Source organism: Betta splendens, chromosome 9 (genome assembly GCF_900634795.4).
Source record: "Betta splendens chromosome 9, fBetSpl5.4, whole genome shotgun sequence".
Classification (NCBI taxonomy): Eukaryota; Metazoa; Chordata; class Actinopteri; order Anabantiformes; family Osphronemidae; genus Betta; species Betta splendens.
Window position 1 is genome coordinate 15,338,450 of NC_040889.2, and position 25,178 is coordinate 15,363,627.

The 25,178-nt window shown below is 44.8% G+C and overlaps 2 protein-coding genes across 5 annotated transcripts; one reads left to right on the forward strand and one right to left on the reverse strand.

Annotated features, from left to right (window-relative positions):
• Positions 1 to 575: 575 nt before the first annotated feature.
• Positions 576 to 14,988, forward strand: si:dkey-112e17.1 (uncharacterized). Its single transcript, XM_029162559.3, has 7 exons — positions 576 to 761; positions 6,723 to 7,675; positions 9,466 to 9,517; positions 10,120 to 10,243; positions 10,923 to 11,065; positions 13,139 to 13,381; positions 13,587 to 14,988. The coding sequence occupies exons 1-7, from the start codon at positions 681 to 683 to the stop codon at positions 14,289 to 14,291; spliced, it is 2,301 nt and encodes a 766-aa protein (XP_029018392.1). The 5' UTR covers positions 576 to 680; the 3' UTR covers positions 14,292 to 14,988.
• Positions 14,989 to 15,190: 202 nt separating this feature from the next.
• Positions 15,191 to 24,195, reverse strand: chfr (checkpoint with forkhead and ring finger domains, E3 ubiquitin protein ligase). 4 transcript variants are annotated; one of them, XM_029162561.3, is made up of 18 exons: positions 24,040 to 24,195; positions 23,369 to 23,489; positions 22,636 to 22,735; positions 22,389 to 22,498; positions 22,250 to 22,309; positions 21,953 to 22,144; positions 21,451 to 21,531; positions 21,172 to 21,247; positions 20,931 to 21,085; positions 20,583 to 20,745; positions 20,181 to 20,380; positions 19,926 to 20,042; positions 19,563 to 19,646; positions 19,016 to 19,086; positions 18,684 to 18,771; positions 18,490 to 18,597; positions 18,284 to 18,356; positions 15,191 to 18,025 (listed from the first exon to the last, which is right to left on the reverse strand). In XM_029162561.3, the coding sequence occupies exons 2-18, from the start codon at positions 23,472 to 23,474 to the stop codon at positions 17,983 to 17,985; spliced, it is 1,827 nt and encodes a 608-aa protein (XP_029018394.1). In that variant the 5' UTR covers positions 23,475 to 23,489; positions 24,040 to 24,195; the 3' UTR covers positions 15,191 to 17,982. The 4 variants fall into 4 exon arrangements, with proteins under 4 accessions (XP_029018394.1, XP_029018395.1, XP_029018396.1 ...); XM_029162562.2 differs by having other exon boundaries at positions 23,369 to 23,535; positions 24,040 to 24,186; XM_029162563.3 differs by lacking the exon at positions 24,040 to 24,195 and adding an exon at positions 23,931 to 24,021 and having other exon boundaries at positions 23,369 to 23,535.
• Between the last annotated feature and the right edge of the window lie 983 nt (positions 24,196 to 25,178).

Sequence of the window (25,178 nt, forward strand, 5' to 3'; positions counted from 1 at the left end):
AAGAGTGTCTAAAACTATAGATTCTGGGGTTAACATGAATTATATGCACAAATGACAGAATTGCCTGATTTAATTTTGCTCTTCTTTTTACCTGTGGTAACATAAAATTATGCTTTAGTTCTTATAGGCTTACTAGGGTTGGAAATGTATTTGCTCTGATTATTCAAGTGTAAATGATCTATGATTAAACAATTTTGCAACCAACCACAAACAAAATGATAATTTGAGTATGGATTATTAAATAGCATGCATACAGGAAACACACTTAAAGTTGTGCAACAGTGACTGTAATTGCTTTACTGTGGCTCAAATGTAATTCAAGATTAAAATGGACATAAAAACACAGGCAAAATGAAGAAGCATAAACAAACGTGTAATTTTGGCATGTCTGCAGAATTACTACATTTTTTTAGAAAATAATATCATAGTTGTCGGTTGTAATTTAGGCTGGGTCGAAAAAGTTAAACAGCAATGAGATTTTAGAATAAACAAGGCACAGTTTATCAGTAAATTCTATGAAGGCAAAGATGTGGGAGTTTGTACTAGCGGTTCGGTCCCAGTATGAGGTCGCCCGTGAATGATGCAAGCGCGCTCCCGACACTTCAGGTGAATGAGAGGGAAGCGGAGGAGCGGGATACGGTTCAGTGTGTGTCGCAGCGGGACGGAACAATCAGAGGAAAATGACTGGCGTTACGTCGCCTGGGGCTCATGTGTTTATGACAACATACCTGCTCTTCGTGATGGGAAGCGTTGCACAAAAAGTAAGTTAACATTCGTTCACGGCGCAAAATACGCACTACTGTATGAGGCGTTCACTTGAGCACCGAGTCCCTCCGTAAATCTTAACGTTTAACAGTTGTTTGCGTGTTGGCAGTCGTTCGGATCCAGAGGAGTTGAAGGAAACGGTGTCAGAAACAGAGTAAAGGCTGACTGTTCGTTTGGGCATGAATGAAACACTCAAGCGTTTGTGAGCTTTAGCTCAATGAGACTTTAAACGTGCTTCGCGTGTTCTACGCGCAGTTCAGCACCACCAAAACATTTAGCAGCAGTGGCCGGTGGAAGCACGCGATGCGCGCGAGCCCATGTGTTCTGATACAGACCACGTATGGCGAACAAACCAAAAGGAGGAAAGGAGATCTAATAGTTGGTCATAGACTTTTAAATGACCACGTTTTACAGTGGGGATTCGGGGACGTACGCTCCTTGTGCGGTTCCATTAAGCTAAAGCCAATGACAGGGCACTAATGGGACGTCAAAACAGGTTTTAGTCATCGTGTGAACGGAAACATTTTGCCAACGCATTCGTCTCACCGCCTGCTTGAACCCTATACTGCAGGCTGCAGCAAATCGCTGTTGCTGTTTGTTTTTCCCACTATTTGTAAGCGAGGAGCGCCACTATTTTCATATTACAGCCTGGTGGTTACTGTACTTGGAAAACAAGAGGAAATGCGGACAGAAAACAAGCATCACGTCCACAGGAAAACGTGATGTACCGTTGGATATCACAGCAAACTGTTGGAAGTCTGGGCTTCTATTTGAAGTCCAACCGTGGAGGCACATCATACTGGAGGGGTTTCAAAGGCATGTTTTGATGGCACAGGCATGTTTTCATGTTACTGCACTTCACAGAGCTGGAGAAAAGTCTGGCACGCGGAGTCCAAACTGCTGAAATGAGAACCACATTGAGAGCATGTTAACCTCATGTTGCATTTTTTGTACTCATTGAGGCAAATTCCCAGGCTTTGATTCCTGACATGTGGCGAGACGTTCGCCTCTCCGATAAACGGGTACGCGGGGAGGTTTGCGTCTCCTAAAGGCTTTGGACTCGGCTTCGGGGTCAAAAGATCCCGCCAGGTTATGGGTTAGTTAAGCAGGTGCTTAGAAATGATCATTAAGGATCATATGGGGATCCTCACCAAAACAAAACTGAAGGAATATAGTGGAGGTTGACCAGTTGATTCATGACACCCAAAGGGAAAGTCTGCAGGCACTGTACTAAACTATACGTTTTCTGTATTCATGCATATTCAAATATGCAACAAATTACACACAATGCACATTTAAATAGTTTTGCTGGCAAGTCTTGTAGTACCACACTGCTCAGACATCTCATCCCACATTGGTCTAGTCTGCGATTGTGTGATCCATCGTATTGTCCACATATGTGACAGTAAAGTCATCAGTAAATCACCCTTCACACAGATCTCATGTAGGAAGTTCAGGACACGTTGTTCTGTGGATTTTAGATCCGAGGAGTCGTGCTCTTCTGCTCATAGGCAGTGACAGATAGCAGCCTCACTACTTACAGTACAGGTGGACCACGGAAGCCCTTTAGTAGATTAAATTGCTAGTGTCTTCAGCTTTGGTTCCTGTGTGCATAGGGTGTTCAGTATCTTTGCAATTATGTGCCTGACGGGGCACTGTAAATGATGGCTTTGTCCTCCAGCCCCCCTTTGTATTAAGTTCATTTTTGGAACAGCATAAACAAGGTTGGAATTTATTCTATCCCTCTCAGAAAAGGTTTTATATGTGATGAAAAGACTCTAATTGAACTGAGTTGTAGGACCCCGGCGAACCGTGAGTTCACTTATTCCTCTCATGAATTGTCTGACAACAGATACACACAGTCTGTCAACAGATAAACATGTCACCGTGTGTCTGCAGCGGGGAAGAAACGGGTCGGGAAAAACCGGGGCCAGAAGCAGACGCTGATGCAGTCGGCTGCTGAGTAGAAAACAAGCGTAATTTAGAATTTTCTAATAGTTTTTATGGTGCCATCACAACTATGAGACCCTGCCACTGCTAAAAGAGGTTGTTTGTTCCATCCTTCAAATAGGCAGACATCAGTAGACATCTCTACAACTGCTGTCTGATAGAAACGCACAGAAATTTTCCCCTAAAGAAGATAAAGAAGCTGATTTTTGTTGGGAGTAGACACAAAGACACCAAGACAGGACACTAAATAAACTCAGTTTTAGTGGGAATGTCGTTCTAATAGTCACATCACACAAATATGACTGTTTTTAGCTCAGATCTGAGTCTCACTTTGCCCATTTTCTGGTGCAGGTTGATCCTGGTCTCATCTGTCCTCTGGTCATTGCTCTAAAAGTTTCTGGACCTTTTTTCGTTTTTTCACAGATGCAATCAAACCTCCACACTCGCACACATTTCTACTTACAAACCCATCATCCATCACCTAAACCCATTATTATATATTGTATACCCATTATAAAAGGGATGAACCTGCACAGGCCGACGGTCCACAAAACTAACCGTGAACGACACAAGGATGGAGGCACATTCCTGTTCTCTTCTCTACCAAAGCCAGCAATTGTGGTTTCTGGTTTAATAAATGGGATCATTTTTAAATTCAGAGTAGTGTCATTCAGATGGTTGATCATTATTTAGCATTTTGAAAATATCTTTTATTTCTACATCTCCTAAGATTTATTAACTAACCTGTTGAGTTTTTAAATCTCCAATAATTTTTAAAATTAGCTGCTTAAAGGCCTATACTACTGAATTATTGTTATATCAGGTATTCAGTCTTGCATAAACGACAGCAAAATTGCAGCATTTTGGAGCTGACAACATTTTAGGTTCTTCTAATTGCAGCTGAGGTGCTGTCGAAACACCAGTTGTCATGGATGCCTTCACTGGATCTCATTCCTAAATCTGGAAGCAATTTCAGCCGACTGGTTGGAACCGCTGTGGAGATAAGGTCATGAGTCACCGCAGGGTTCCACAAGCACGTTTTAACAGCCACCACAGCGGCAGCAGCTCTTATTAGAGGAAATGCGTTGATAGGTTTTCACGCCACAAGCGCACCCGCCCACCCAGTCGCATAGCTACGCTGGAGGACGGCCGCGTTCCGCGCCTCCATCTCACGAGAGCGCCGTTAATGAAATATCGATCACGTGCCCTCGGCCTCAGAAGGGACCAGACTCCAAGACGTGGCCGTCTGCGAAAATGTGCCGAGTCAGCGCCGCCGTGACCCCCCACAAATGCCCCCGGGCTTAATCGGGCCACGGCACCAGTTGTTTGTAAACTCGCCCTGGCCTGAGCATGCAGCCACCGACAAGAGCATCACAGGGGAGGCGGTGACATCACAGGGGAGGCGGTGACATCACAGGGGAGGCATGTGGTGAGGGTCGCGTATGCGAGCGTCGGCGCCGCTTCACAGCGGCGCACGTTGACGTCAGGGAGCTTGTGTTCTCCAAGCAGCTGTCTGGTGTATGTAAACAGACACGGGGCGCCCTGCAGAGAATGGGCTGCAGCCACACTGGCCAATCCAAACAGGTTTCATTATTTGACACATGCAGTTTTGAGAATCATTTTGTCACTTGTTTTTCTATTTAACATCAATTTCCTCCTAAAATGTATGATATCTAATCGTTCTACTAATTAAAGTTGGAAAACTTCCTGTAAATTCGTTGCACTTTTGAGATTTTAATTCTAATTGAGTTAGTGGCACTGTGATGAACCTAATCTGATCCATCTGCTCTCTCTCACTCACTGATTTTACAGCCTCGACTCATGCATTTCACTTTTTATTATGACCGCTCTTGCGTGGAGGTCACTGATGGAGTAACTTGGGTCTTTATCAGTAAGATCTCTGCTCCACGAAGCACTTCTCTGTCTTTAATGGGCCCGATTGGAGGAATTGATTGTGGTGGTAATGCGTCCTGAGGGGACTGCTGCTGCCTGAGCGCTGCCCTGTAAAGCAGTGTCACTTTTCTCCTCCAGTAAACAGGGCTGCTGAGGATTCCTGCCCCCTTTTCGGGGGCCCGCCTGCCTGTTTATGAGCCAGTCCGGCGCTGTGTGTGTGTGTGTGTGTGTGTGTGTGTGTGTGTGTGTGTGTGTGTGTGTGTGTGTGTGTGTGTGTGTGTGTGTGTGTGTGTGTGTGTGTGTGTGTGTGTGTGTGTTCAGCAGCAGCCAGCTTGGTTGCAGAGTTTTCACAGTGGTGTTGTCAGCCTGGGTGGCTTAAAAAAACCCACACCGACAGATCTGCTCTGCTAAGTCAGGCTTATTTATCTGCTTATTGTACTACAAAGCTCAACAGTTTTATAGCTGATCTGACATTTGGCGCAGTGTTTCTTTCTTGGCCTCTCCGTAATGACAGCAGCTGGTCTGATTTCAGACAATTACGAGCTCAGCTGATCTACTTCTGTGCAGGGAAGCCCCCGTCAGTGGCACAACTGGGGCGCAATGACCAGTCGGCGCTTATGTAAACTTTTAGCTTGCCTCGCGCTTATTAGCATCACTTCATTAAAATATTATCAGGCCGTCCCGTTTGTGGCACGGCTCACTAAAACAGCACTGCGGCCCATTGTTTCGCCATGACAAAAGGCATCTTTGAATAATTAGCGGCCTGCCAGTGGAGCTGCCTGTGATGTAACACAGCTGAGATGCTTGGCATTATAAGAATGTCCTATTTCCATTTGACACTGTGGCACTCCCGGGTCCTTTCGTGTCTGGTCTAGCGTGCACCCCTCCGTCATAGTGGGAGACATGACGCAGTTCACTTTGATCAGACGATGCCGGATCTCGCATCTATTCAACTATAGAAGGGTTCATTTATAGAACGCATCTATTTTAAAGGCTCATTTCTAAAAAGGAGAAGAGGATTGGCGTATTTCATGGTGTAAATTGAGCCTCTGAGCGTCTAAGCATTTAAATGGGAAAGTAAACAAAACCACATTGATGCCTTCCCTCAAATGGGACGCGCTGTCCTCCCCTTTGCCCTGCGTTGCCCCCGTGTTGTGAAGTGGTTCCCCTCATTGCGCAACCTCGCCGCAAAGCACCGCGAACCCCCGAATCAGCTTACTCTCAGCAGGAATGTCATTTGGCCCGCTCAGATGTCATTCATGTAATTCTTTCCTGTTCCACATTGTCTGATTAGCACAGCGTGTACGTATTAGACGCGGCCTTTCGCGGTGTTAAGGTTGCACGTTTCTGCACAGGTGAACGCTGTCTCTTCCCGGGAGGAGCCGGCACACGTGCTCTACCTAGTGTCACTGAATCATGGACCCTTCAGTGACCTCCGCATGTTGCATGCTGTTACTTTCTGATGTGGTCACGAGGTAGTGGTCTGAATGCAAACCTTTGGAGGAAGATTAAAATATTGATTTTTAAGCTGCTTGTAAAATCTCAGTTATTAGTACAATCCAACCGACTACAGTGTGTCTGGGCATTAACCACACATAGTATATTATTTACTCAGACTGTGGCAGCCTGTGCGTGTGTGTGTGTTTTTACCAGTCTCGCATGGAGCGTCTGCCAGTCTGTGTCATTCCCACAGTCCAGAACACCATAAAAACCTGGAGGATCATTTATTTTAAGAACACAATTTTAATAATCGTACAACAAAACGATAACCTCAGCGAAAGTCAAAAAGCCGTTCATATTTTACCCAGAACTGTGAAGCTGTGCCCCCTACGAAGGTCTAGCCTTAGCCACACATCTGCCTCTGCTTACGGCCCACGTCGCCCTGAAATCCCCACGCACCTGGGAAGAATTACAGGCAGCGTGTTTGAAGAAATGCCCTCCCCAGGGTTTCCCAAGCAAGCAGCGCAGGCACAACCTTCATAAAAGAGCCGAGTTCAACAGTTCACATTCAAGAAGGTTAATTTCATCAGACAACGTGTGCGTATTGTTTGCTCAGTAACTATTATATGAATTGATTTATAAGTGTAACCCAACCGATGTCATTCCCGTCGTAGGTGTACTTCAACTGTGGTGCCAAGGTGGATGTGGTGGACGTGCAAGGCCTCATTCTGTCCCCTGGCTTCCCTTACAACTACTCCTCTGGAACACACTGTGTGTGGCTGTTCATCGTGCCTGTCGACCACCAGCTCATTCTGGAGATGCTCGATTTCGACGTGTTCGAAAGTCACGACGCCGCCGCTCAGGCTTCGGCCGAGGAAGAGGCGGATGAAGAGGCCGCTTACACGCCCGGCAGCTCGGCGGCCGACGAAACGCCCCCGGCGGCTAACGGTCCGGCGCTGCAGAGCGCGGGGGGTGCCGCAAAGGCACAGCAGGCCTCCGAAGCTGGCGAGCGCAAGCAGGTGGTTGTGCAGGAACAGTCCGCGAAGATGGAGATTGCCAGAGTCTCTAATTCGGCCAAAAGAGCCGCGGAAGCCGCCTCGGCGCCCTCGTCCCCACCGTCGTTCTCCTCCCTCCTCATGCCCGAGGCCGTGCCTCCGGGGGACAGGGCCCACAATTCTGCCTCCTCGTCTCACCTCCGAGGAGACCTCCACCCCAGTTCCAACCCGAGCACAGTTGTGGAGGAGACCCCCCTTCCTTCCTCGGCCCCCACCGACACCCCGCCTGCGAGCCCCGAAACCCAGCAGTCCATGTTTGACGCCTGCCCGCACGACGTCCTGTACATCTCAGACCTTATCACCTTTTCCTCCAGATTCTGTGGGTCCAACCGGCCTCCCAGCAGCCAGTTGGTCTTCGGGTCCAGCCAAGAGATGGTGGAGGTCATCATGGAGCTCATCACCACTACCCACTGGGGCCGTGGCTTCGCTCTGCTGTTCCACTACCACAACCTGACCGGGGACCGTCGCGTCTCCACGCCGGCAGCCAGCAAGGTGGACTCTTTGCTGGCTGCTGTTAGCGGAGCTGTGTTCTTCGCTATGATACTCACCAGTGCCCTCTGCATCATTTTCAGGTAACAAAACTACATTTACTAGAAAACGTAACTGGACAAAACCAATACAGACAAAATATAAGAATGTTTTCAATCAGTTTGCTTTATTGTGTGTAGAGATTACTGGTCCCCATGTCATCTAATTCCATTATCAACTCTGCATTACGATTTGTTTCTGCAAAACATCCTCAGAAACCTCAGCTGTACTTCCATATTAAAGCACCAAACTATGCAGCGAGCATGTTATAGTATTTTAGCTTGAGTCTGTTAGCTTCATATACCCACCAGCATGCTCTTGATAAAACATGTGCAGAATATGCTTTTTCCCTGATCAATGTAAATGTATTGATTCCTTGGGAAAAGCAGCAGTTCTATGTTAATTTCTGCCTTGTATGTGAAAGGGGCAGGTCTGACCGTAAACACACACACTCACACATAAATAGTCACCACTTTGTTATATTGACTCAGCTGGAATCCTCAGTCCCTGATGTGGTGATTAGTTGGGTTTGGCTGCAAGTGTGCGGCCTCCTTGATGTGGAGCATTCTCACCATAGTCAGCAGGGCATTCAAGGTACAGCACCTGGCATCAATTCCAGCACACAAAAACACAGGGTCCGCATGAAAGTGAGTGGGCGTGGAGATGGGGAATAAGGGACAACAAGGAGAGGAACACGCAACGCGAGTTTGGTCCAGATCACATTGTCGGACGATCAAAAGGTGTAATTTACAAGCTGTTCCCTCCTGCATCTCAGGGGACAATGAATAGATCCTGACAGGTTAAGTTTGGGGGTTGTATTACTATCTGATGCGACGAGCTGTGTTTTAACATTAGGTAATGTTGACGTCCAGGATCCAGGAGGTTCTGTGTCAGCAGAGAAACCCCGTTGGCTGCAATTCATTTCAAATGCAACCGGGTGTCTGCAATTCATCTGTCGGGCACAATAACGCCACAGGTTCTCACTATTAATGATGTACTAATTAGCAAGAACAACAACATGAGTCATCCAGAAGCCAGGAAGTGCATTACCATGAAACGTCCAGCTCAGGAGCAGCCTCCCTGTTTTTCCTCATTCAGTGGTTTCCTATTAATGTAAACGAGTTCGCTCAAAGCACTGGAAAACAAGTAGCCTGGCGAGATCTCGCAAATTGAAAACAGCAGTGAGTTTAACTCCCGAGGCCAGTCAACAGCCCAAGGTGGATGAAAGTCACAGCAGGGACTGCCTTCACTCCACCGGTGGCTGGTAATGAACTCATTCAGCTGTGAGACTAATTTTTAATAAGCGAGCTATGGCTCAAGCATTTGTGGCATGCTTTATTAAAAACCGGACAGAAAAGCAGAGGTGACGAGACGTTATTGAAGGAAATACTGTAATAAAACGTTAGTGGCTTTAATCTCCCCGGATGCAAAAGGTTCCCAGAGGGAAAATATCTATTGTTAAAGCAGATGTTTGACACTATGGTCAAATGATGAATTGATGTCACACTTATTTCAGATAAGTAACATAGGAATGATTTGCAATCTGCGCTCAGATTATTTCTACTTATTGGAACGTTCCAATGTTCAGTTAAGTTTATCTAACGTAACAGACATTATCTAACTATTGCAAGTGAATTTATATGAACTGAACTGAGTTACGTCCACCTTAAATAACTCTGCTACATATGTGCAACCTTTTAGCCTGTTTTGTGTCTTTGGATGCAGAATTGAGGTGCATCTCGTTGCAGAGCACCACTGATGCAAAGACAATGAGCTCGTTTTAGAAATGTCTGTAAATTCAAGCGAAATAACTGCGGTGCTTCGTGTTTTCCAGGCCCAAACTGTGTCCAAAAAGAGACAGCTCCTGCTCATCCAGCGCTTCTGAGGTATCGTCACTGTGCACACTGCCTTCTCACGTCTCCCTAGTCAGACGTTGACCTGATAACATGCATCCGGTCACTGTATTTGAATGTTTTTGCCACTGAAACAGTATGTTAGGAAGTACCAGCAGTGTTTGACAAAACAATAGATAGATAGATTCAATAGATTAGAGATTACTCTAATCTCTAATCTTTTGCCAGTATTTTGCCAGTTTTACTCTTGAATGCTTGTTTAAAGGTGTGGGGTATTTCACATGGTCTTTCTGGACCCAATGAGAGAAATGTGAAAAGTCTAATATATCTTAATCATAAACCTTTATTATTTTTTGTGTATTTGTTATTTGAGTGTTTGTGTTGCTCGTCAGTTGTCTCTGGGAAGCCAATCCCAGCTGGGTGGGAATCAAGGATTGGCTCCAGCACCCTGACATCCTTAACATAACGTGGTGATGGGGATGGATGGATGGATGGATGGATGGATGGATGGATGGATGGATGGAGGGATGTGGTCATCAGTCCCTTTTGCAAACGCCCCTCAGTAAACACGTACTGCTGCTGTTAAAATGAGGCGCTGTGGACATTTGGGGTCATCTGTTTCTTCTGCGTGGCAGGTGCCAGGGGGAGTCCAGAACACCGGGGCTGAGGTCAATGAGCTGCAGCTGATGGCTAAGAACCGGGCGACCCTCGAGTCCAGCACAGAGCCGGACCACAACGATGGCAGTCCGTCACATACAGGTGGGACAGGCACACGTGAGCACATGCAAACACCCAGACAGATGAACTAGAGCATGTCTGCAAAACCCGTTAATGCTATATTTTCTTTATTTTGGTAACATGCACAACAGAAAACTTCTGCTTTGGCCACTGCAAAAAGCACAAAAGCCCATTAAGCAAACATTTCCCTGAATTCTCTGTCATTCATTTAGATTGATGTTCCCAGAACATGCTTAGCCTTCCACTAGAATCATTTCTGGAATGATGATAATAGCATGAATGAATGGATATAAATCTGCCATTGTTTTAGTGCAGCCATTTAAAAGTGATGGCCTGGGGTTTGAGGAATGTGCAGCGATTGTTCGATCGGACAGTGTGGGACGGGATTTTGTTCTGCGGAGCGTCTCCAGGTGATGCTCTGCTGAGATCTGCTCTCTCGCCCAGTTGTTGACGGGAAGAAATTAATTCAGAGTTTTCTTTGGAAACATTTACCCAACCAAGTGTTACGAGCATCCCTGAACTCCCTTTAAGTTAAATATAGATGTTACAGTGTTTCAGTCATGATGTTACAGCAAAGGCCACAGCTTCTAGCATGTTGTTTTACTGAACCATCCACAGCATCATAGACAAACTAAATGCATTTAATGGTGAACGTTCATATCTACATGTTACTCACTTTGTTCTGGTTCTGTTTCCGTAGCCCGTGCGAGCGTCAACACTTCCCAGAACACCGACGTGGACCTTTCCTGTGGCGGTTTGACTGAACTGGACCTCGGTGCAGACGAGGTTTTCATGGCATCTTCAGCCCCGAGCCCAGGCAGGCTTCCTGTCTCCCCCCACACAGTAAGGACTTAGGTAGCGATGGCCGTTAGCTGGTTTACGGCATCGTTTTGTGCAGCCTTTCACGATTTCCAGCGGATGATGCCAAATGGCTTCTGCTGCTGCTGCGTCTGAAAGTCTGCTATACAGTAGACGGTGAAATAGTCTCAAGGCCAAGCTCTCAGTGGGTGATCTCCTCGCTTTAGAGAAATGATCCCTGAACCAATGAACATGAGAGGTGACAGGGCATTCACTGCTTTGAATTGACCCAGTGTTCCTAATAAGACTCACACCGTTTTGGCATACGCACAGCCGGGTCTAAAGCTATGAAAATTATGAGGACATAAATGGGAAATGAGTTTGATAATTAAAATATGGGAGGAGCAATGAATGAGAAGCGGCGGTTGGACTTTTTTTTTTCCTCTTTTGTATTCTCTTGGAATAAGAGTTGGCATATAACAGTTCTGGCAGCTTTTTGAAGGACTGGCAGGCTTTTCTGCAGCCCAGGCTAATGGAGTATTATCTGCAGAGCCAGATTCCCAGCTCCAATTGTGTGTGTGTGTGTGTGTGTGTGTGTGTGTGTGTGTGTGTGTGTGTGTGTGTGTGTGTGTGTGTGTGTGTGTGTGTGTGTGTGTGTGTGTGTGTGTGTGTGTGTGTGTGTGTGTGTGTGTGTGTGTGTACGCTTTGGCACACAGTGTGTGGCCCGTCTGTGTGTGTCCTCGATGCAGATGTCCATGTAAATAATCTTAGGGAAATGCTGCATAGGTTAACAGTGGCAAACGTTCCTCATGAATTCATGACCCCTTCTCAGAAGAGCTCCGGTTTAGTCTCAGTGAAGGAATGTCGAGGCCTTTAAACCTCTCTCTCGCTGCAAGGCAGAGTGAGAGCCTCCAGACAGACAGGTCTAGATCAAAATGATCATTTTAAGGTGCATTCGTTGCTGTCTGAAACTCAGGAGCCTTCATTAAACTCCCGGGGAGCATGTTGAGCTTCACCCCTGAAGCGCCTCGGACCCAACCCTTAGAACCACATATGGAGGTTTTGGGTGACTTTACCTACAGTGAAATTCTGCATTAGATTTATGGGGCTTTAGCGGCTGGAGGGAACATTTTATTTAAACCCCTAACTAATTCTTGTCTAGACAAAGCTAGCTGCTACTGACTCTGGGAAGGATTATCAGGACTTGCTCTCTCTGTCTGGTGGGTGGAACCCCTGGAACCTTCCCCCTCCCCTGATCAACAGCAGCTGACCGATCAGGGAGGATAATGTCGCCTTCACACATCCAAACCATCAGCTCGAGTTTGCACATCCCCACGCCCGCTTCTGCAGATGTGCAGTTCACAGCTGACGGCAGGAACTGTTGCATGCGCGGCTCCTAATCCCCTGCTGTTCTCCTCATAGCTTTAATACACTTTAATAAAGAACGAATAAAGTGACTGAGCGGGCCAAACTAATCGCCACAGCTCCTTCTTGTTAATCCGTTAATGAAGCACACGGAACAAATGCAGGTGTGAGAAGAAAATGGCTAAGCTTTATTTAGTCAGGATCAAGATCTCATTTTGCAAGAGAGCACACGTTGCAAACCCACACATCAATGCTCATTCACAAAATTATTAAAAATAGAAACTTTCCCACAGCGATGGGTGGTGGGATGCACACTTCCCCTCCTGCAGCCGGGCTTCCATCCCACGATGAGGGTGACGGCTGATGCCGAGACAACCGGAGGAGCTGGGAATCTCTTTCTGGTGTCTGATTTAATCTGCTGCCTCGTCCTTCATGTTAGCATTGCTGCTCGATACCAAAGCTGCGTGCCTGATTCAATAACCAGCCTGCCGCTCAGTGCAGGTCACTGACCATTGTAGCCCCAGTTGAGTGCTTAAGTATAATGCTGCTCTGATATGTGAGCTATTTATGTTGGGTGGTCGTCTTCAATCCTAATTAGTCTGTTTATCCTCTCACAGCCACTTTCTCTCGTCTCTTAACTAATGGGTTTTTTTTTGAGAAAGGTGACTACATAGGGAGGACACTGGGTTTTCTATATTTGCCCTGTAAAGCCAGTTAAGGAGCTCAACGTGCCTGTTTTTTTCTGTGTCTTAGCAGCGGGAGAGGTTTTTGCGGCACAGCGACACTGGTCCCAGTCCTGCAGCCGACTGGCCGCCACCACCATCTCCAGACTCGGCCACCTCCCCTGCCGGGGTCCGATCCGCCAAGGACGGCTGCAGCCGACCCAGAGCGTGGAGCGTGCGCACCTTCCAGGACTTCCTCCCTCCGTTGCCGCAGCTGCACAAGAAGTGGTGCAGCTGGAACTCTACCAGTCCCTTCACCAAGCTGGTGGATAGCGTCAGTACTTTACATACGAAGTTTACCTGATATCCAAATGAAACGATATTATTACAACTCCATGATGTACAGTAATGAAGGCAAACTTTCGAAATACGGATAGCTTTGTAATTGTTGTGAATTGAATGGATGCTCTATTATTGGTTACACCAATGCTGTCCTACAGATGAGCTCATAGCTACCCATGTCATGTCTGTCATTCCAGGCTCCGTCCAGTTTGGTGGCTGACTGCCGAGTGGGCAACAGCGGGCAGATCTTCTCCGACGTGCACCTCGAGGCTAAGACAGACAGCGGCGTCGTCTCTGACTCGTCCGTCAGCAACGCGTCCTTCCCCCTGACGCAGCTCGCCCAGAGACAGCGGCGCCTCAACTCCGCCAGCAACCTTCGCCGCTCGCGCTTCACGGGGCCATACTTCGGTCTGCTCTCTGGATCCGCAGATCCAGCCAAGGCCTCGGGACTGCCTCACGCCCAGGGCTCCGCTTCGGAGCCCGTCTCCGGCGCTTCGTCCTCCACCCAGGGTCAGATTGAGAGTGGCCAGGCTGGAAAGAGGCGTGACTTCTCTGGGGACGGTGAGCACATGAGCGTGCCGGTCTTTGCCATCTCTGAGGAGGAGGACCGGCAGCCTCTGGTCTCAGCAGAGCACCTGGATCAGACGTCGACTTCCGCTGTGGGGAACGGACTGTCACGGGAAACATATGAGGGGAAGAGGTCGCCTATCGGAGGCGTAGGCCTCAGCCCCCAAACCCAGAGGGCCAGGCCAGAGTGGAGGCCATGGGGGAGCCAGGTGTCAGGGGGCGCGTGTCCCCTCTCATCCAACTCCCCCATCACCATGAGCGAGGCAGCGGTCAGTAACAACCAGCTGGCTTTCGGTCCGTCTGCAGTGCTGTGCAGTGTGACCAGCCAGATGTGAGCAGATGAAGAAGAGAGCAGGGACCCTGGAGGGCCACTTATGTATGTCTGAACTCTTAGTGCCACTTTGCATATGTAACCTACTTAACTTCTGAACAGAGCTTTTACAAGTGTATTACTACAAACTACTACTTTAGCCTTTTTACTCCAGTTGTTTTCTATTTTTTATAAAGATGTATGGACAAAGATGAAACAATAATGCTGCTTACTATGCCAAGGCACTGTGTTATCATGTTAAAAAAATGACATATGATTGCAAGCATAAACACAAAAGTATTTTCTGAACGACTTCTCCATGAGCCCCAACTCCCAGGAGCACTTTAAACCCATTTTGTCCGTCCGTTGAATTCTATGATTCCACCAACCAGTTTCTTGAATAGCCCGATCATTGTGAATTTGTGCTGTGCTTGCTGCCTCATTGTGTGATTTTTAATGTGGTGGTTCTTTGCAAAAGCCTATTCAATTACTTGCTATCCAAAAGTGTTCTGCAGAGCATAGGTCTTACAACAAAATCAATGTTGCAGTGGTTTGAATACCAGTATGAACTTCAATGATACAGGATTATAAAAGGGAAATCAAATAATGACGTAAAAGCACATACAGTACTAATAAACACAAGGTAGAGCAAAAAAAAGTAGCGATTGCAATAATATTAAAATTGAGTTAATGTAAAGTTGTAATAAAGGCTACATCATTTACATGTGCAGTTGGGTACTTGCTACTGTAGTCATCCCTAGTTGCATCTTCTGCAAGAAAAGAACCTAGATCCATTAAAACACGCCTATTAAATCAAATTAGTTTGAAATATGTGACAATGCTTCCCGTGTAAGTGGACTCATTTGTGTAAGGTCCATATTAGACCCGGCATCCTGATAAAATAAGACATTAGTGACAAAGGAGTGAGTTTCCGTCTTTTAATCAAAACAGACAAAATCAGATACATGTGTTTTAGCACAGCTAATACAAGAGTACAGAACCATGTTCCCTAGACTCAATGTTTGCATATACCTACTGCTAATCTGTAGTCGTTTAACTAGTTACTTTGATTATAGTGGAGACTAATTTTTCACATAGTGCATTGCGTATAAAGTTCACAGGCATCAGTAAGGACAACCAGACCTCGCTCAGATGAACGGCCAGCTTTGAACCAACGCGGCCGACACCTGTCCAGCCTCCCATACTCCTGGAAGCTGTGATGAGGTAGAATGAAACCTGCCTCCTCCGTACTGCTGAGCAGCTTGGTCCAGACCTTCGCACACGAGGTGAGTAAATATTTGCCTTAGTACACAACATGCCCCACACACGCTCACACACACACACACACACGAGGAGAATGCAAAGCACTGCACCAAAGCTTCTTTAATATAAATTCTTGATTGGAGCGCCTTGAGACTGTTGTTGGCTTAGGGTGCCCAGATTTCCTGTAGGGAATAATTAAAACTCCGCCACTCTGTCGGGGGATCGGCCAGGCTTGTGCTGAGTGAGCCTGAGCTGCTATGGAATGCCAGTGTGGACCCACAATGAATGAGGGGCTAAAAAACAGAAAGCAAGATCTCCTAAACCACCTCACTAACACCACAAATTAACTAAGGCGCTCAGGGAGAGGCCAGCCCATGTTGCCACCGTGACTAACAATAAAGCGCTACATTCCAAAAACAGTACAGTCTTAATATTCAATATGGCTAGTGTTAATACTACGCATAAAAAAATATTTACCATAATTAACAATTTCCCATTTGGTGCCGATTATCTTGGTCTGAGTTACACATCATGAACCTATTGACATCACATACACCTCAAAGAAGCTGTGATCATAACCATGTAGACGTAAAAAGGGATGCGTTGACATTTTTGACACAAGAGACATCTTTAGTACATTTTCATCAAAACAAAATCAAACTAAATGCACTAGACATAATCCAAAGTCTACGTCATCATTTCTACCCATTACAAAATCATCATCTTTCTATATACTTATAAGGCCTCTTGAAACCATGTCTACACTTGGGTGATGATAATCTTGGATGAGATGCCTTCAGCTACGAGACCGTTCTGTCACAGCTTTTACAGAACTACCTCTGCCCACCAAACATGGAGAACCTGCACTTAAATCAACAGCTTTGTGAACCTGAGGAACTGGGTTTGACCAACACAACCTGAACAAACCTCCCACATTCTTGCAAGGAAACCTTGAACTGGAAAACACATTTTAGAAGACGTGCTGTGGCATTTGCACTGGCATATTTCTACAAAACTCTCGGTTCTTTCCAGTGTCAGCTTGACCATTTAAGCACTACTTGTTGCTCAGAGCAGCTCATTTCCCTCCTATTATGGCGTAATCAGGGAACTGAAGAGAAAACCTACCCTATTGCGAAATTATCTTTATGACGATACACCATCATCATTACAGCACTTACAAAAACTTTACATGACAAGTTCCATCAGTGTCTAAAGTGTGCAGAATAGTTGCAGAGATGAGACAGTTCCACACACTGTCCAAAGTTTGAAGCAGCTTGTGTCTGAGTAACACTATCATTGCAATACCAGAATGACTTTGCTCTGATTAAACATTATGTTGCAGGAAGCCCCCGATTCTAAACAGTAATTTCTTATGTAATTAGGTAAATATACATCAAGCCTCAGACACTCTGGAGAATGACCTATATTTACAAAAACAGTGTGTAAATGTACACACAGTACACAAAAACAAGTACATTAATGAACTATATCATTAAATAAATCCTGTCCAACTGCTTTTACCCAATGTTTGCTATAAACAAGAAAAAAAAAAATGCTATCGTGTCTTTACTTTATTATGCAATTATTCATTTATTTTATTTTGCACGTGCCTTTTTAATGGCATTCAATATGAAACTAGTCCTTTCTCGCCATCTGAAACTATGTTGCATTAGACACAGCCCACAACTTGAGGGGTGTGTGTTTGGGATCATTTTAAATTAAGTTTGAAACTCTGAAAATTTTTGCTAGATTTGTATTCACCATTATCAGCTTGCTTCCAGACATATGTACGTGTATACGACAATGCTCTGTATGTTTCTGATTACTCTAGTTTTTCAGTTCTGATTAAAGAACTATGTGTCACCTAGTTGCTCATACTAAGGGGTTGCAATATTGGTTGACTTGCTCCTCCAGATGATTCAGGTGAGAAGTTTACAATCAGGAGAGATGTTTCCAAATATTGGTAAGTTGCTCTGCAAATTACAAAATACCTGAGGAATGCAGTTTTGTACAGTGTAAGGCTGTAATCCACAGCGGATTGCCTGAGATGCTCTTACTCAGGTTTTTTTGTCATATGGCTGTTTTTAGGTCACATCAGAAAGCACCTGTTATCCAAACAAATAAATGATTCCATCACCAATGCTGGTTGGTTACCCACACACAAAACAATTCCCAGTCTGAATGGTAAGTGGTTTTAAATTCCCACCTAGAGCAGCTTGAAACTCTAAACGCTGAACTTGGATTCTAAATGTGCATAGCATTACTTTACCACAGTAGTGTCACGTGGACACTACTTACTGTATATGGATACTGATTGTAATTTCTGCATGTGATTATTGCATAATGTCTGGAAGGCTAAAAGCTCAAATGGGCAAACATTTTTTTCATCAAAACAATGCCTCTTCAAAGCACAAATTTGACAGCGAGGGGAAGAAAGAAGTCCCTCTGCTCCTTCAGCTCTTAAAACGTGTCTGCTCACATATGTGGTTGAATTTCCTGAAATTAAGATTTAGAGAATAAACCACATAAATATATTAAGAAACCTGCAAAAACACACATGCAGAAACAAAGTCCCAAGATTATACAAGATCACCCTCAAGTGGTAAAATAAGTGAATTACACAGCGCAAAGTTAATGGGTTAAATTAATATAGTGAGAGTGTCAGGGAGGACACTATTTCTGTATATAATGGCTGGAACACTGAAAGATAATGCATTCATTTAATATTACATGCTGAGTTCTTATCAGACTTACATTGCATGATGTGCCTTTACTTGCGTGCGACAGTTTCGCCCCCAATAACAGTCGGGCCGAGCTGTAACGGCAGCTGAGAAAAGGAAAAACCCAGTCAGGTTGACAACGCACACAAATGTTTTAAACTGTCTCGTCTTTAAAACAAACAGCATGAAAACCTCTGTCTTTGTACGAGTACGTTGGATTAGAATTAGGACTTATCCAACCTGGCAGTTCAGATGCAGGGATGTTCTGTCTGTACTTGTAGGCCAGCTCCTTAAATGCCACCACGCCACAGCAGAAGCACAGGATGGTGCTTGCAGAGATGCGGCCATCTGAGGTCAAGGTGTCAGTTAGAGTTAAACCGGTGTGTTTACCTGGTGACCTCTGGATCACAGTAGATCGTTTGTAGAGGGCTCACCTGTCAGAGTGTAGGTTCCCTGCTCTAAGCCCCGCAGAGCCTCCTGAAGCAGATCCTTCCAGGACTTCCCTTTAGAGGACAGGTAGTTCTGATAAAAGTACAAATCCACAAGGCTTTTAATGGTGATTAAATCATTGACCGTGACTCTGTAAATTGCTGCTGTGGAGTGGACAACGTGGACATAGAGCAGCTTGGTGTAAACAAAGACACTGTCTAACACAACATTAAAAATAATGCTTCCCTGCATACCAATACTACTCCTCTTCCTCTGAATACAACCTTTATATAGGACAAAACATTATTCTCTAATGTACAAACGGAAATGTACTTACCTGAAGAATCTCAGACTCGTAGTTATTATGGTTAAGCACACCATCCAAACAATTGTCTGTCAGATTAAACTCTGGGGGAAAAAAAAAGAGGTGATTAATCAGTTTTACTGATTAATCACAAACGGACTGTTTGTTATGTCAGTAAGAGCTCAATAGGTCAGTGCAGAGCTTATGCACTGGTTCGTCCTACACACAACCGCCTTCCCTAAATCATTAAACTAGATAATAAAGCTTTTAATTTCATTTGTTATGTACAGTAATTACACATAACTGCTACGAAACTAACCAAATTTTCATAAATTAGCCAAAGTTATTCCCTTGTTTCATATTTAGCGTTTCAAGAGTTCTGAGACCACACTGCTTATAATTCGAGAAGGCTAGTGCTTGAAATAAAAAGCTACTAGACTCCTAAATAAATTGCTCCACATAAAGCATATATATTAGTAACAACCAAGAGAAATCCCATAACTGGTTAAGACCTGCTATTCAGCAATACAGCTTGTAGTGGAAATCCCCCTCGAGCTGTTTTCCTAAAACAGATACACACCACTGAACGGAGCCAAGCAGCCTTGACAGCCAATCCTCTGGCAACCCCAGTACATGTGACAAAAGGGTCGCTGGCACAGCATACCTGCCAACACATGAAACACACTGTCCATGAGGTGCATGATGGCGTTGGTGCAAAATCCTTTGGCTGAGTGGCTGCAAATTCTCTACTTTGACTAACTGGTTTAAACATATAGCACATCAAGTACCTAAAGTAAATTCTCTGGACCGATCTTACAAAATTCATTGAGTGCCAGCAAAGACTGACTCATTATTCGATTCATCCTCCCTTTGTTAACGCCATTCTTGAATGAAATTGTCAAATGTTTTAGCAGTGGCACTAACAAGTTCAGGGAACACTCACACTGCTGAGCTGCAACCTGCTGGCTGTGGAGCTCAGCCCGTCTGTCTGGCATTGGCTGGAAGCAGCAGGTGCAAATGAGATGGAAGCCCTGAGGGGGACAGCGGTACTCTGGAGGAGCTGCAAATGGAGGTAGGCAATGTTTTACATGCAAGCAAAGGTGCTACTACTGGATCGACCAGAGCGCTGCTCTTTTTAAGCTCTTTACTAGCGTCACCTTCAAACTAGTAACGCTACCTAGTGTACATATATTTTCACCTGAGGCCGCGTCTGAGGACGTTGTCGGCTGGTCCCCCGTGTGCTTTGCAGGGGTCTCCTCTGCCACCGGCCTGGGTGGAGGAGGTATAGTAGGTGGACCTGGCAGACCAGGCCGCCAGAAATTTGGATTTGTAGCCAGTAGCAGATGACTGACCTCACCCCTGTAGCCAGGACACTGTCTGCACATCACAAGAGGTTGACTAGAAACAAACAAACAAACACAAAAAGGGAAATGAACAATGGGAACTTGTAAGCTTAGACTAAAGACACTGACACATTTGATCATATCTCACTGATGAGTTTGATGCTACAGTAAATGGAGTCTTAATAACAACAGAGAAAAGTAAAATGGCCTGAGCTGAACTTTACCTCAGTGCTACAAATACAAACCAAATCTTTTACCTGAAGTCTGAGGAGTCGCTGTCATTGTCAGACAGCTCAAAGAGGTAATCTGAGCTGCCCTCCTCATCGGAGAAGGAGCGCTCGACTTTTGGCTGCAACATGTCCTGAGTTATCCTGTTACGGCTGTCCATGCTCTTCAGATCCTCTTCACTGCGACACTTCTCTATGGGAAGGAAAACAGACAACCCATCTCAGCATCTAGTGAAGAATATAAATAACCTGCACAATGATATTTATAAAAATTGTTTTCCTTTATTATTTACTTTACTGATCCACACAGACAGTTAGACAGATATACTTTACACTTAATAATAATTATGCTACTAATATGAACTTAATCTGTTAGACCTGGGTGCTGAGTGAGGTAGGCCTCCACCAAGTTGTTGAGGATGTGATTCTTTCGAATCCTCTCCACAGGGCAGCGACAGGTGGGGCAAAGGGAGGACCGCTCCATCCAGCCTGAGTAACAGGCAGCACAGAAGACATGCATGCAAGGCTGCAAGCTAAACGGACCAGAGGGAAACATACGGGATATTAAAGCTGTAATCTTTGGATCTGCGTGAAAATGCCCTGGCTATCAGGGTCTTACCTGACGCAGTCGTACAGTAGGTCCTGGCAAATAACGCACGTCAGAGTTTCCTCCATCTTGTCTGTCTTGGCACTTTCTAGTAGTGGTTTAGACAAGCCTGCATTAGTGCAACCGACAACTGGGGGTGTGTGAGTGCATGTCATAATCTTTATCTTTATTTAGCACTGGGGTTAGAAGAGGTTTCAAGGACTTCTCTTGTTATGGTAAGCTTTGATAAGACATAACATGTCCAGTGAGGAACCCAGAAAAACAACTTAATATCCAAATTTAGAAACAAACCGTTATTCATTTTTCTTTTCTTGCATTCCGGCTCTTGGTTATCCAGATCCGTTTCCAGCACTGAGGCTTCGTTGGCTTGGCCTGGAGGCATAAGAAACTCTGGTTATACAGCTTTTTTGATGTTATGATGTTGGAAAAATTAAGTTTAAATAAATTCAGACTTGGGATGGGCCATAAAGATGTGATTCATAATAGCAGCAAATCCCCTGGTGATAATAAGTAGTGGTAGTGTTGAAAGGTTAACCTTGAGAGACAAAAAGAAAAAAGAAAATCTAATGCCACTGAATGCAGCATCAGCATAATTACACTGTGGGGAAGGTCTCAAGATTTGAATAAACCAAATTAAATCTCATTGTACATAATTAGAGCAGTTTGCAACTAGGGGGGTGGCCGCCTTTAAGGTACACATGCTGCATTTTTTCATTGCTTACATCAACTTTAACATCTGGGCGAAGTGACAAACACACAATGCCTGAAAAGGTTGCGTTAGGAGGGAACCTACCAGCGGCAGGGCAGGTTGCAGTTGCCATGGGGCCAGAACTGGTGGGGATCTCAATACAGAAGTGGGAGGTGGAGGGCTGAGGGTCCTCCTGAGTCAGATCCCGTGGAGCCTTTGTGAGCAGTACAGGCTCCACGGAGAGTGACATCTCTGAAGCTGGAACAGGGGCCGGACTGTGGGCTGATCTCTCCATCTCTGAAATGTAGATACAGTATGGTGGTTACTGCTGAGGCGGTGTAGCTGTGGAGGAGGAGCTGCAAACAACAAAATGAGCTGTAGTAAAACTACTTCACTACTCACCAAAACTTTGTTGTGAAATAGTTTGCTCCGAGTTGAGTGAATGGTAAACATAGGCAATGTCTACAAGGAGGCAAAAGGAGTTCAGTTACTCCTTTTATAAATACACAGGCCTATTCTTCATACAATGCAAATAAGTTACTTTGGTCGGGTTCACTCTTCCTGTACACAAAGTAGATGACATCTCCGTTCTGCAGCATGTGACTTTGTTTCTTGACCAGTTTGGACATGTTGATCACTGTGCCATTCGTGCTGCGGATCAACAAATGTGAGAGTGAAAGTAAAAGGACATGCTGTATTTTACTTCTAGTCAATAGTGTCAGAAGAGTTATTATAAATAACAAATGCAATGCTGTTGTTTGTGACCAGAAATTACATTATTAAAGTACCTCATGTCTTCAAGCCACACTAGCCCTGAACTTTCATCCTGAATAATCTTGCAGTGCTCCCCTGAGACGAGCTTGCTGGAAGGAAAGGACAAATAACATCCTGGAAAATAAAAAAAACACAACAAATAAACACAACAGCAGAGAACCTACCTAAAGTATTCTTCCTTCATTTTGAGCCTTTTGTCTAAATGCATATACTACGTACTGGATTTATCCAATGGTCATCTAGTTTAAGTACTAAAAAAAATCCTTCTTTTCAAAATGATTGCATTTACGATTAACAACTCACTTCCACCAACTCCCACCTGAAACTGTTTTGCCCTGACAGTCTTTGAACGTTTCACTGCCTAGGCATAAGCTACCTAATTAAGACTAGTTGCTTTGCATTGCAAAAAACATGAGACCCCCAAAGGCTCTCGACAACAAAGCAGACACAGGGGTACATATAGGCCTAACTCTTTATTAAACACAATCTACACAAAAAAATCTACTTAATATTCTGCACACATGTTCTCAATGGACGCCTTTTGTTATCATCACAAGGGGCTGTCTAAGTTTGGTGCTCTAAAGAAGGCTTTGTGTTTCCGAGGGGGAGGTTTTAAGGGCTCCAGACACTGACGGGGCAGACTGGATCCCCCCGTGTTTGAGAAATATTCATTTTAATAAAGGGAACGGAACTCTTCCCCGCGACAAACACTGCAGCTCATCCTCCGTCTCCTGAGAACGGACCCACCTTTCTTTCTGCCAACCGTGCATTCCCTGTTGAAAAGCAGGACGGTCTCACTGGAGTCCACTCTGACCAGCTTCCCCCACGGCCGCCCTCGTCTGGCTCCGTCCATCTCCCCGTGTTTCTCCTACAATAAGATTTGATGAAATCATTCAGCGTTTTTGTGTGGGATCCTGGGAAAAAGAAAGTGGAATTAACTAGGGCTTTGGGGGTTGTGTGTTTGTTGGTATGTTTAAAAACAACGATAATAAACCAAGATCTGATATTTGATTCATCGGAACATCGGTTGGTTTATACGTAATATACGTTAACTTTAAATTAGTTTCTAACGAGGCTTAGTAAACAACGCAGGCTAGGCTAAGCTAGCTCAGTGGCCATCTAGTGGGTTCTACTTTTAGCTCCATTTGTTTCGTGACAACTTGTTAAACTCAAAGTTTCTTTGCGGCCACATTTCACACCACAACGCACGCGCCGCGGGCGATCACAATAGCTAGCACCATCACACGCACGCAACTTCGTCCAACAACACAACATCAAGCTAACACGAGTGCTAGCATTAGCCGCGCACCACAGTGTGCGTCCGCCGCAGCAGAAGAAGAAGAAAACAGCGGCGCGCAGCAGCGACCGCACAGACCCGTAACGCGGAGCTCCGGTCACGCGCGAAGCGGTTCGGTTACCGTCAAAAGCTCGGCTCGTTGTTCCCGTGTCTCCCTTTAAACGGGCTTCTTCTCCTCATGGTCCAGCTCGGCGAGGGATGCACTTCCTGCCAGAAGCGGGCTGACAATATATCAGCTGATGGAGGAGGGGCGCTCAGGTCCCCGCATTCAGCTGCTGTCAGCAAAACAAGCGGTGTGCAGACAAAGTTACATGTATTATTACAAGTTACGCATATTTATAACTTATAGATGGAGAGATTCACGTGCACTGCGCATGAAACAACCATCAGACGTAGAAGACCACAATCTATACAAAACTAGAGAAAACGTGCCCACAAGTATTAATCCACATTCATATTATGCATATGAATATTTGTGGAACATGTGTCTAATAACTAAAGTTCTGGGCCTCGTTTGGTTGAACTAAACTGCTGATTGCTACTGAAGCAAAAGGGAAAACCTTATTTATGATTCTCCCGGTTTCCGAATTGGCCCCATTGTATAGTTACAGTAGCCGCATAGTAGCAATAAAAATGATTGGTGCCAATAAAATGAAAGAAATATTGCCTGAACCTACTCTGCATTTCTTCAACAAACTGCAAAAATAGATTTAGGAATCCATAGAAAGCATTGTCTTGTAGTGGTAAACACCGTTTATGCCTTTGTGTGCGGAGTTTACATGTTTGTGTGCTTGTTGGGTAATTACTGTTCTTGGCTGACAGGCGGTACATTCATAATGATGCATCATATTTAATTACCTGATTATGTTTAATGCAAAACATCTGCATCTGCCAAGTACATAAATATGTTAAATTACCTTTGTGAAGGAAAGGTGTATTTTCATCTGAATGCTAGTGAACTAACAATAAAAGTGACATAAATAAAAATACATTCCACTAAAGGAATATTATTAAATGCACCTTATTTAACAATGTTTGCTATTAATTTACATTATGACTCATTTCAAGCCAAGACAATAAACTATTATATGTTACAGTTATTGTACATACTGCAGAACCTCATTTTTATTAAATGTTCTAATTTCAATTATACTACAATTTAGTATCCAGAAGTTGTCACTATAGTGACATTGTAAATTCCCTGTGTGCATAAAGTAATGAAATTACAAAAGGAGGATTTACAAAAATCTTTTAAAATAT